The sequence below is a fragment of the Pteropus medius genome, unplaced genomic scaffold (assembly GCF_902729225.1).
Source record: "Pteropus medius unplaced genomic scaffold, Ma_sr-lr_union100, whole genome shotgun sequence".
In the NCBI taxonomy this organism is placed as follows: Eukaryota; Metazoa; Chordata; class Mammalia; order Chiroptera; family Pteropodidae; genus Pteropus; species Pteropus medius.
In genome coordinates, this window is record NW_024348304.1 from 5,019,390 (window position 1) to 5,031,820 (window position 12,431).

General features: G+C 31.1%; 1 protein-coding gene and 1 pseudogene across 1 annotated transcript in view; one reads left to right on the top strand and one right to left on the bottom strand.

Annotated features, from left to right (window-relative positions):
• The window catches only part of HSPA4L (heat shock protein family A (Hsp70) member 4 like), a 46,284-nt gene that overhangs the window by 18,145 nt on the left and 15,708 nt on the right, over positions 1-12,431 (top strand). Inside the window, exons 5-14 of the mRNA XM_039879575.1 lie at positions 335-434; positions 805-938; positions 2,844-3,088; positions 3,216-3,292; positions 3,895-4,046; positions 4,484-4,590; positions 6,611-6,744; positions 8,322-8,521; positions 10,349-10,444; positions 12,102-12,239. Coding sequence (XP_039735509.1) covers positions 335-434; positions 805-938; positions 2,844-3,088; positions 3,216-3,292; positions 3,895-4,046; positions 4,484-4,590; positions 6,611-6,744; positions 8,322-8,521; positions 10,349-10,444; positions 12,102-12,239 — 1,383 coding nt within the window. The remainder of the gene's footprint in view (positions 1-334; positions 435-804; positions 939-2,843; positions 3,089-3,215; positions 3,293-3,894; positions 4,047-4,483; positions 4,591-6,610; positions 6,745-8,321; positions 8,522-10,348; positions 10,445-12,101; positions 12,240-12,431) is intronic.
• Positions 1,432-1,550, bottom strand: LOC120616324 (uncharacterized; annotated as a pseudogene).

Below are 12,431 nucleotides of genomic sequence, written 5' to 3' on the forward strand. Positions count from 1 at the left end.
TTTGGTTTTTAATTTTTCATGGTTAAAGCCAAACAAATATATTTTTTCATAGGCCAGACCAACACAAAGAGGATTTAGATTAATAACTGTTCCATCTTATTAATTGCTTTAAGTTTGAGTTTGTACTTTAGGTCAACATTTTATAGTATAGAATTACCAAACTTAAAAAAAAAAAAAAGCAAGTATATTTTCTCATTTATTTAATTAGAACACCATTCTTTGCCTTAAGCGATGCACAAGTTTAGTGCAATTAGTTTACATTTTTCAGCTTATGGAATATTTAAGTGAAATCTACATCAGATTAATATACTTAATTATTATTTCTAAATACCAGATTCCTAGCTTTTTCACTGATGCTGAGAGAAGATCTGTGATGGCCGCAGCCCAGGTTGCAGGTTTAAATTGTTTAAGATTGATGAATGAAACTACTGCAGGTAAGCACTATGCAATTTGAAATCATTGTCAGAAAAATACTGTTATAGTTTTTTTCCAAGTAATACATAGCATATATTTTTTTAACTATTATGTACTGGTTCTTATAAGCTTGTCATTTTGGAGTACAGTATTTTGGCAGAGATTAAACAAGTCCTATGTTGGCTGTAAGAATTGTTAATATTATATAATTATAGATAGGTAAAGAAAAAATAAAATTAAAAACATTAAGCAAATTATGAAATGTTACTTTGAAACTTATTAATCTGTATTACTCTAGTGTGTATTAAAATGTGCAGTATCACAGTGATTTCTTTGTTTTCCATGTGGTTGCTGTGCTGGAATTAATCTAATTCTTTGTTCTTAACACAGTTGCACTAGCATATGGAATTTATAAACAGGATCTTCCTCCATTAGATGAGAAACCAAGAAACGTAATATTCATTGATATGGGACATTCTGCCTATCAAGTCTCAATTTGTGCTTTTAACAAAGGAAAACTTAAAGTAAGTAAATAAATGATTCATAATATTTATCTTTAATGGTTAAGAGCATGTAAAACTATATAGAGAACCTTAATCCTTGGGTTTAAATCTTGGCTCTGTCACCTAAAAACTGTGACCCTGAGCAAATTACTTATCTTCCCTAAACCTTGGGTTTCTCACCTGAGGATGATGTCAATAACTATTTCATAGAATATTTGAGGACAGAATGAGCTATTGTATATAAAATGCTTGGAATGTCTTATAGTCGATACTGTAATATGCATTAGCTATTTGTATTATCTTTGAGGTGTTAAGTCATCCAGGGAGCATAAATTACATATTTATCCATAAATATACTTAGGGAACGTTTTCAAAACTGGTTTCATTCTTTTTAGAAACTTTTCTATCCAGGAGTCCTAATCGAAATTTTCTACAATGTGGCATTATTTAGTTCTGTGTGCTTATTATCTTCTTGCAGTTTATATTTGTTTTTTTTGTTTGTTTGTTCATTTTCTGCCTACAGTGCCTGGTATTCTTGAGTGGTCTCCCATTCAAGTACTAACCAGGCTTGACCCTGCTTAGCTTCCAAGATCAAACGAGATCGGGCACGTTCAGGATGGCATGGCCGTAGACTTATATTTGATTTTATATTCATTTTTACATTGATTATTGTATCCAGACTTACATATTCTCTTCATTACACATATGTGTAGAATTTACATAGAATATGAAAAGCTTTGAGTTATCCAACACCTTTTAGACCCATTTGTCTCACAGTTTATATTCCTATAATAATATCCTTATAATTAAGAAAATTAAAGGGAAATGACTCATACTGAATATAGGGTAGTTTTCTGTAAAATGGTTTAAGTCCTGGTATTTAGTCTGGAATTTTAATTTAAAAAGATCATTTTATTTTCTTTTTAGTAGATACGTTTGGGTAGAGATCTATAATTTTTGGATTGTATACCCTTTGAAAATTTGATAAAAGCTATGGCCTTTCTCACCAGAAGGATTCACATTTGCACTAGTCACATGCCAACACAGTTTTGCATTTAATTTTGGGTAATACTGGACTTCTTGAGAAGTGTATCCATGGATTCTCCATGCTAGTCTGTGGGATGACATCCCAATCAGATTACGTTCACATGTCATGTTTACCACTATTATACCATGCATCCTTGTGAAAAAGTGGGATTCTATTTTTTCAGTAGTCACTGTTGTAGGTAGTCAAACCTGGGAAGAGAGACTCGATGTCTCCTGTGTTTTCAAGAGCTCTTGTGTTGAAGTTCTTTGACTTGTCTATTCCTCTTCCAGTTGACCACTAGCTGGGGGTTATTGTTCAACAAGCTTACTATATCAAATTTTTGTCTCTCTTCTTCATTTTTTTTTGGGGGTGGGGGTGTCTCATGAATTCTTTTGTTTCTCTTGTATTTTATAAAAATAGCCTAGTTTTGTTTGTTTGTTTTAAATAATTGAAGGCCTAATTCTTGATCTATAAGTTGACTATTTACCGTGTTTTAGATTTAATCTTTGAACCAGCTTTTCTTGGCTACTTTGTTTTTGGTTACATGCTTAGGACTGTTTTTTGTTTTTAAACTTAGTTTTGGCTTACCTGTTCAGTGCTATTGTAGAACCAGAGGGTATGAAATAATGAAGTTTTAATTATTGTACTCAATTATTTCAGAATTAGAGTTATTTTTAAATTATGATATGTGGATCTTTAACCTAAAGCAGATAATTCCAAGTAGGTAAATATGTTGGCTAAATAAAATAATTATTAATGTGATTCCAAAGTTGGCATCCCTGTGATTTTTGATAAGTTTTTTTGGCTTTGATTTCATTTTAATTTTAAAAGGTTTTTTGTTGTTGTTTTGAAAGCATCTGTATTTGTGAAACTTCAGTTCTGGTTTTTCAATTAAACAGGTCTTGGCTACTACCTTTGATCCATATTTGGGTGGCAGAAACTTTGATGAGGCTTTAGTAGACTACTTCTGTGATGAGTTCAAGACCAAATATAAGATAAATGTGAAAGAAAACTCTCGGGCCTTGTTGCGTTTATATCAAGAATGTGAAAAACTAAAGAAGCTAATGAGTGCAAATGCATCAGACCTTCCTCTGAACATTGAGTGTTTCATGAATGACCTTGATGTTTCTAGTAAGATGAACAGGTACCATGCATGTTTTCAGTTGGAAAAGTGTTTGCTTATTTTATAATGTTTAAGATTCTATTATTTTAGAAAATTTGCTTGATTTTTAGATCTCAAAAAAAGTGAATTTTATTTCATTTTCCTACAGGGCTCAATTTGAACAGTTATGTGCTTCCCTCTTTGCCAGGGTTGAACCACCACTGAAAGCAGTAATGGAACAAGCTAGTAAGTGGCAATTACTGGACGGACCATTGAAACTGTACCATGGTGTTACTTGAGTGCTGTAGGAAATGGTAAAAGCCATAAAAGCTTCATGCGTTTTTTTGAAGATTTGTATTTCTCATTTAGAGAAGATTATAATTCATTTTTTATTCATAAGAGTAGGACACTAGATCTAGGTTTATGAGAACTCCTGGTCCATTTTATTTACATCATAAAACTAATGCTAGTTATATTTGGAGGTGTTTATATGTAAGTATATAGAAGATTCCAGGTAGAAATGGGAACATGATTGCTTTTTGTTAAGTTTTTAGTAATCAGTTGAACATACCTTTTGTGGAGATTTGTGAGATGGACGTTAGAAAATTAAGGAGTCTGAAGAGTCCCTTTACAGCCCATGAGGTCCATCATCTGGACCAAGGCAGTGCCTGACACGTAGATAATTAATATTTAATAAATTTTGCCTTTTTCCAAAACTTGTTTTTATCTTTTCTTATTTTGAGCAGATAAAAAAAATCTATTTTTACAAAATACTTTCCAGGGTCTACTTTTCACATTTTTATAAAGACTATCTCATTTTTCTCAATTAAAAACATTTTGCTTTCCAGATTTACAACGTGAGGACATAAGTAGTATAGAAATAGTAGGGGGAGCAACGCGAATTCCTGCAGTGAAGGAACAAATCACTAAATTCTTTCTTAAAGATATAAGTACCACATTAAATGCTGATGAAGCTGTTGCAAGAGGATGTGCATTACAGGTATGATTATTAGCCTTTTTTTAGAATGCAAATTTTGCCAGAAGTATGGTGGTAGGCCTAAAGATAGTTTTAATATTATCTGTTCCAACCATTTGTCAATAGGCTAAAACTAAATTGAAAGTATTCCTGAAAAGTGAGTCTTGTGTCTATCCCACTTATATTTTAAACTGTCATTATATGCCAGTAACTGTACTGAAAGAAATTTATTTTATGAATTCTTGTAATTATTCCCATTTAAAATTCTGAGATTTAAAAATATTTTATATTAATGTTTGTAAGGTCACAGAAAGTGTACTCTAACACTTAAATTTTAACTAGTTACCATGAAACAGTAATTTTTAAAATGTAACAGTTTTATTACAAGGACTTTAATTAAGGGTAACCTAGGGTATATTTTGTGTTTGTTGATTTAAATATGGTGTACATCTTATTTGCAGTGTGCGATTCTCTCACCAGCATTTAAAGTACGTGAATTTTCCATAACGGACATTGTTCCCTATTCAATCACATTAAGATGGAAGACCTCTTTTGAAGATGGAACTGGGTAAGTTACTTTTAAAGTCTTGATTAGAACTTGTCATAAATAACCAATCGAACATACTTTTATAAATTGAAGGAATTAATGCTTCTTAAAATTTTCAAACACATTTAAATAAATTGTTAGGAAAAAGAGGATATAAAAATAACATCACCTATAAATCATGATGGTGTATTTTTTTAATGAGTATTTTATTATAAAAGTGAAACCTTATTTTCAAATAAACATCACAGTACAGAAATTTAAAAACCTCCATTTGCTATATCTCATCTCCTCCTCAGTCCATTTTACAGAGATAACCATTGTTAACAGCTAAGTGTGTATCTATCCAATCATTTTTAAGAATATCCAAGAGTAAAAGCATGCACTGTTTTAATGCATACATTGATCATCTGCATATCTTCAGTGTAACTTGCTTTTTCAGATGTGTTATATAGTACCTTTCCATGCCAACAGACAATAACTATTTTTCAACAATTGTGTGTGCCGTAATTAATCTAATACCCTTTGAAGTCATATCCTTACTGTTTGAGCAATGTTATTAGGAACATCCTTGTACACAACATTTCCTTCTTTAATTGTGTTTGCTATATCTGTACGATAACTACGTAGAAGTGAAATTGAGCCAAAGAGTATGAACGTTATTTTAACTAATACTGCCAAATTATTTACTAAAAAGATTATGTCAATGTATTAGATTACCTCTTTTAGGTCATATTCTCCTGTACTTATAAACTTAACATTCTAATACTAAAAATAAAGTACTTTGTCATTAAATTGTATTTCTAACTATTGTGAGCTACATACTTTTATTGACATTTATATTTTCCATGACTGCCAGGATCTAAATAGTTTGCTTCCCTATCAAAATAAAAATTTGTGTTTCAAATACTATATTTGACTATTTTTCACAAGTATAGCTTGTGTAATGAAGTAAACCTGGATAAAGTAAATATAGATTATCAATCTGCTCTGAACGTTTTGCATGGCATGTATTAATGTCAATTTTGGGCAAGAAATACTTTCTAAAACTATTTTCATTTAAAGGTATAAGTGATCCAGAGAAAAAATTGTAAGAAAATGTATGAAGAGTTAAAATTGAAAAGTAAATATATCCTAGTAAAGGTAATGGTGGTAGGAAGTTGAGTACTAGGATAGAGGAAAAGATCCATGTATGTGAAATTTTCAAATGGCATAATTAATAGCATGGTGCTATAGCATTACTGTGTTTCTAGGCCACTACAAACAATAGCTGCAAACTATTTCTGTTCCACTATTTAAGTAATAGGATTGCCTTGTAGGTTTTAAAATTCCCTGTGCTCTAAAGGACATTATTATATCAACTGGGAAAAAATTGAACGATGGAAGATTCAATTATCAATGTAAATTTGTAAAGTTGACAGCTGTACTGTGGTTATATTAGAGACTATCCCTATTAGGAAAATAAACATTGAAGTATTTAAGAGTAAAGGGCCATAAATATATGCAACACCCTCAGCTGGTCCAGAAAAAAAAATATACACACACCCCAATAGTGTGTGTGCACTCAAATGATAAAACAAATGGGGTAAAATGTTAAAAGTAGCAAATCTAGGTAAAGGTTATATACAAGTGTCCCTGTTTTTATTTTTGCACCTCTACGTCAGTTTGAAACTATTTCCATATAAAAGTTCTTTTTTAAGAGAGCTAGGATAAAAATGATCCCAAATGACATGTATTTTGGAAACTAATGCATAGGATTTGGTCCTCAGATGTGTGCAAAAAACATCTCAATATATCGGCCTTAAGATATACCTATTCTCAGGTAATTTTTCTCTTTTGTAGGATAGAATTGTCTATTACTATAACATTCTAAAAACTTTGAGGTGTAAGCCTATCAAAATGCTAAAATCATTTTTTTTTATATTTGTGAATAGAAGTCTTTGTAATTACTGCTTATGAATTAAAAATGAGATAGATTCTGTAATTAGCTTCATAAACAACTTTCGTCTTGTTTTTAACTGAGTATTTTCCCATTTCATTTTAGGGAATGTGAAGTATTCTGTAAGAACCATCCTGCCCCATTCTCAAAAGTCATTACTTTCCACAAGAAGGAACCATTTGAGCTAGAAGCATTTTATACTAATTTAAATGAAGTGCCTTACCCTGATCCAAGAATTGGTAAGAGAACTAAAAAAAAATTTCATAAATTTTGCCTTTTATAAATATGTTGATATTCGAATCAAGGAAACAAATTGATATTTAAGCTAAACCAGCATTGAATGTTTAAAGAAAGATATTCATATTTTCATAACATGCATTTTTTAGTGCACAGAGGTGGTTTCTGGAATAACAGCAGGTTTGAGTACTTTTAATTCGTTTTGACATCTTTATTTAAAATGCTCTGTAATTGGCCTGAAAGGTTTGGGTGAGGGTTATTTTTTATGGAAAAACTCTTTAATCTATAAATTGAAATTGGGTTGTCAGACTCTGACAGTACATTTTAATTTTAAACTTTTGTTCACTGGCAACAACTAGAATGAGTATTACTGGATTAATGTGAAAGTAAGAATAAGAGGCTGTAATATCTATTTTAGTTGAGTAATCTTTTTAGAAGATACAAAGATTGATTTTCTAACATTTAAAAGAGGAAGGATAATTTTTAAGTTTTAAAATTCTCTATAGTGTTTTTATTGATAGGCTAGAAAGAGGACAATATAAATATTTCAAGTATATTAAAGTGGTAGATATAAATTATTGATGATGGTATTAGTTTGCTAGGGCTTCTGTAACAGAATAGCACAGACTTGGGTGGCTTAAATAATAGACATTTGTCTCACAGTTCTGGAGGCTAGAAGTTCAAAATCAAGGTGCTGTCAGGATTTCTTCTTTCTGAGGGTTTTGAGGGAAGGATCCATTCCAGGCCTCTCTCCTTCATTTGTAGAGGACCATCTTCACGTTCACATGATCTTCTCTCTGAATATAAATCTGTCTCTAAATAAGAAAACTGGTTATTGGGTTAGAGCCCACCCTGATGACCTCTATAACGACCCTGTCTCCAAATAAATTCACCTTCCAAAGTACTGGACAGTAGGGACAATGTATAAACTTGGGGAGTACACAATTCAGCCTGCAAGACTGAGCAATCTAATCTTTACTACTCAGTTTTTCTGCCTAGTGTTCTCTCCCTCCTGTGATATCATTATATTTGATTTTTTTTTTTAAACAAAACATTAGATTTTTTAAAGCGAATAATTAATATGACTTCTGCAAGTATTAATGAGATAACTTAGCAATTTTGCTATAGGAAAACTCCAGAAAAATTTTAAAATGCTTTATTTATGAATTATCAAGATTATGATTCGTAAAGGTTGTAGCAAAAAGGGGTTAATATCTATTCGGTTTTCATACTCAAAAATTGAATTTTGTTATTTTCGTTTTAGAATAATATTATAAAATATAATTAAAGGTTACATTGCCTTGAGGCAGATTGTCTTAGTTAAAATTCCAAATCTCCTTCTTCCTAGCATCAGCGATCTTGGGCATATTGCTTAACCTTTCTCAGTCTTAATATCAGGTTTCTTAAGGTATAAAAATGGTGATCTGGGGAAAATGCATATCCCACACTAATTTGTATGTAATAATAATTTTATAATTATTTGCAAGCATCGGAAAGATGATAGTCAAATTATTTAATTAACTAATTGAATTACTTAATCTGAGGCCCGTGTACCAATCACAGCTCTTTTTTCCTTAAGGGAGCTTCACTATTCAGAACATTTTTCCACAGTCTGATGGTGACAGTTCCAAAGTAAAGGTTAAAGTTCGCATTAACATCCATGGAATCTTCAGTGTGGCTAGTGCATCAGTAATTGAGAAGCAAAATATAGAAGGGGATCACAATGATGCACCTATGGAAACAGAAACTTCATTTAAGAGTGAAAGCAAAGATGATGTGGTATGTAGAAATCAGATTTCTCTGATAAATATACAGCATCTTAATCATAACCGATACTTTTAATAGCTGGAAATGTTAATCTTTGAGATTTTGCTCTGAAGTTCTGCTGTAGGAATCAGTTTAAATTTTTTAAATAAAAGCATCAGAATAATTTTATTTTAAATGGTGTACATCTTTCACATGGTAAGTTTTCAGAGGCTGTGCCTTTTTCATAGCATTATCTGGAATGTGTACATATGTGCATTTGGATTCATCTTTCCTAAATCCTCTTTATTTCCATTAAAACTATGTATTATGGCTAGCTTTTTCAGCTTACAAATAAAACCAATCAATTTGATAAATTTTGAACTATACACACACTTATTTTTAGATTAAAAGTACATGCTTAATAAAGGATTTTTCAAGGCTTAGGGGATATAGTGGCAGTTAAGCAGAAGAATGTGCTGTATATTCAATACACTAAAATACATATTTTTAACCATTTATTTCTTTATGAAAGAGTTTGCAACCCTAACTATTCTTGATGTTCTATAGATGAAGGACTCTTAGGAGAATGTGAATTGTATTCCATTACAAAAAGTTTTTATCTTTTTGTGAATGATATTTGTTATTCTTAATGCCATTTGTTAGATTTTTGTCCAATCATTACTGGAGATGCCTAGATTTTTTTTATATATATATTTGTACATACTAAGAATGGATTTTGGGTGTCAAATGAGTACAAACTTATTGAGGGATCACCTTTTAAGTTATATAAATGTTTAATCCCTGTGTTGTACACCTGAAACAAATATAATAATATGTATGTCAACTGTAAAAAAAATAATTTTCTTTTGATAAATTTCAAGACAATCTCTTCCTTGTGAAGGTTGTCTTTTTTGTGTTTTTGTTAATATGTACTATAAAATCTCCAGATTTGATCAGAATTATACCACTGCTCTTTAAAGTACTTCCTTTAAGGATCATGGCATTTTCATTCTTCTCATGTATTATTTTGCTATTATATCCTTATTTCCTTCAGTTGAGAAGGAAATGTCCTAATATGTTACGAAGATACAGTCAACTTTTCATAAGTTAACACAAGAAAAATAAGTGAAAAGTTAATTGTAGTTCACAATAACTTGGTGGCAGACATGTACATTTAATCCGTTATGATTAATTTTTACTAAAATTGAGACCACTCTGTATTCCTTCTAGGATGAGTTCTTTAGGACCATTTTCTTCTTCCTTTTTTCTTAAAATTTCTACTGAGACTTTCAGTTTTCTCTATGTCATGTTAGTGAATCCTGGACACTAAAAACAAGAATAGTATGGTACCCATTTTCTGCCACCCTAGTTATTTCTAATTTGCTGTTGCTTGTTAATGTATCTGAAATTGGGATGGGTCTTGGAAATGATCATATTTTATATTCACTGTTGCCAGTGGCAATAATAATGGCATAGTTCTCATCACCTGTAACGTGAACTTAGCTGTTGTTATTCCTTATGGCATGAGTAGGCAGTTGCAACTCCTTGACATTTCAGTCACCAAATTCAGGGAAGAAACACAAGTTCTGATCCAAAAACAATCTACTGACTGCTGGTGGTGTGATAAAGAAAACACCATCATAAAACTTGTAGAATAGGTGTCATTTTACTTAACCATTATTTGTAATTATTCTTATTTGAAAAATGAGCTTCTACTTTACTGTGTTCACACTGTTCAAAACAGGCCTGAACTCTAAGATGATGTTTATTTAAAAAAAAAAAAAAGAAAAGAAAAGAAAAACAAAGAGAAAGAGAAAGAAAAAGACTGCAAATACTACCAATTACATATTTTCTTTCTAGGATAAAATGCAGGTTGACCAAGAAGAAGGTCACCAAAAATGTCATGCTGAACACACCCCAGAAGAGGAAATTGATCATACAGGAACCAAAACAAAGGTTTATTTTACTATTTATTTGGTTATGTCTTTTTGAGATTGATAATTTGAGTTAATATCTGTACTTTATAGTGCATGCTTTTAATACGCTTGATTTTTTAATCCTATTTCTTTGGAAACGTGTAGAAAACATGAAACCAGAATAAATACATTTCAAAGATTTATATTATAGAGGATTTTTTAAAGAATAAACTCTGACAGTACTATAAGTAAAATTAACTTTTTGGTAGAAAAAATGTGTTTTTTTGGTAACTTCTCATTGAAATCATAAAATCTCAGAGAAAATAGAAAACAAAAGAGGCTAAATGAAAAAAACTTAAATTAGCAATAACCCTGCATCTCAGAGTTAACCACTGTCAGCATTTGGCTGCATAATATAAAATATTTTTCTTTGAGCAAAAACAAATATTTTTGAAGGTAAAAATTTAAAAGATAAATAGTTCTGTTATTAAGTTATTATTTTACCAAGACAGTCGTTACCAGTAAAAGAAGTGAGAGAAGACCCTGCTCCAATCACCCAGATAAAATGTGGCTATAACTCTAAACTATCAGATTTTTCTAACCTAAAGAAAATTTAATGTTTTGGTTAGCTGTATAGATTTTTTTTCAAAGGTTATAAAGACTCAGTTTTAAATCCTAGGCTCTTAAGTAATTTAAAACCTGAAACCTATTTTTCTAAATTTTTTATTTTACCCAATATTTTTTGCTTTTAATTGTTTAACAACTTCTTTAGGATATAGATTATATACCATGCAAATCGCCTATATAAATGTACAATTCAGTGGTTTTTTATTCTCATAGTTTTGCAGTCATTGTCACAATCAATTTTACAACATTTTCATCACCCCAAAAAGAAGCCATGTGTCCATTAGCAGGAACTCCCTATTTTTCCCCAACTCTCTCCCTGCCAGCTCTAGGCAACCACTAATCTTTCTGTCTCTAGATTTGCCTAATCTGGACATTTCATATAAACAGTCATACAATATATGGTCCTTTGTGCCTGGCTTCTTTCATTAATGCTTTCAAAGTTCATCCAGGTTGTAGGATGCATCAGTACTTCATTTCTTTTAATGGCTGAAGAATATTGCATTGTACGGATGTGTACCATATTTTTGCCCATTCATCAGTTAGTGGACATTTAGATTTTTACTCGTTTGACTCTTATGAATAGTGTTATTATGAATGATCATGTACAAGGTTTTGCATGGACACGCATTTGCATTTTTCTTGGGCATGAACCTGGGATTGGAATTGCTGGTCATATGGTATCTCATTGTTTAATATTTTGAGGAACTGCCCAACTGTTTTTCCAAAATGGTTGCAATATTTTAGTCTTGCCAGCAATGTATAAGGATTCCAATTTCTCTACATCTTCACCAACTCTTGTTATTTTCCATTTTTTAAATTATAGTCATCCTATGGGTATGAAGTGGCATCTCATTGTGGTTTTAATTTGCATTTCCAGCCCAATATTTTTTTATGTAGAAAGATTAAATGTACAGAGTATAAAATATCAGAATTTTTAGTAGTATTTTTAAATGGTAATAGTTTTGTTTGATTTTACTTTTTTGTTTCATCTGAAATTACTTTCTTAAATCTATTTTTAAGCTAGTCTTAGAAATTTACAGTATTATTTTCCTCTTGTATTTGTTTTGCAGTCAGCTCCCTCAGACAAACAAGACCGATTAAACCAAACCATGAAAAAAGGGAAAGTCAAGAGTATTGAGCTACCTATCCAGAGCAGCTTGTGTAGACAATTGGGCCAAGATCTTCTCAACAGCTACATTGAAAATGAGGTATGTAAATCTGATTGAGGTCAAAATAGGTGGTGGTGTATTCTCAAATTTTTGTAGAAGTTGATGATTGATTATTCCCTAGATTTGGGGAACTAGTCTATAACTCCTAAGGAATTATGAAATAGCTCATGTAACTACTTTATTTTAGATGAAATATTGAGCTGTATTGATATCATGTACAGTGTAGTTTTC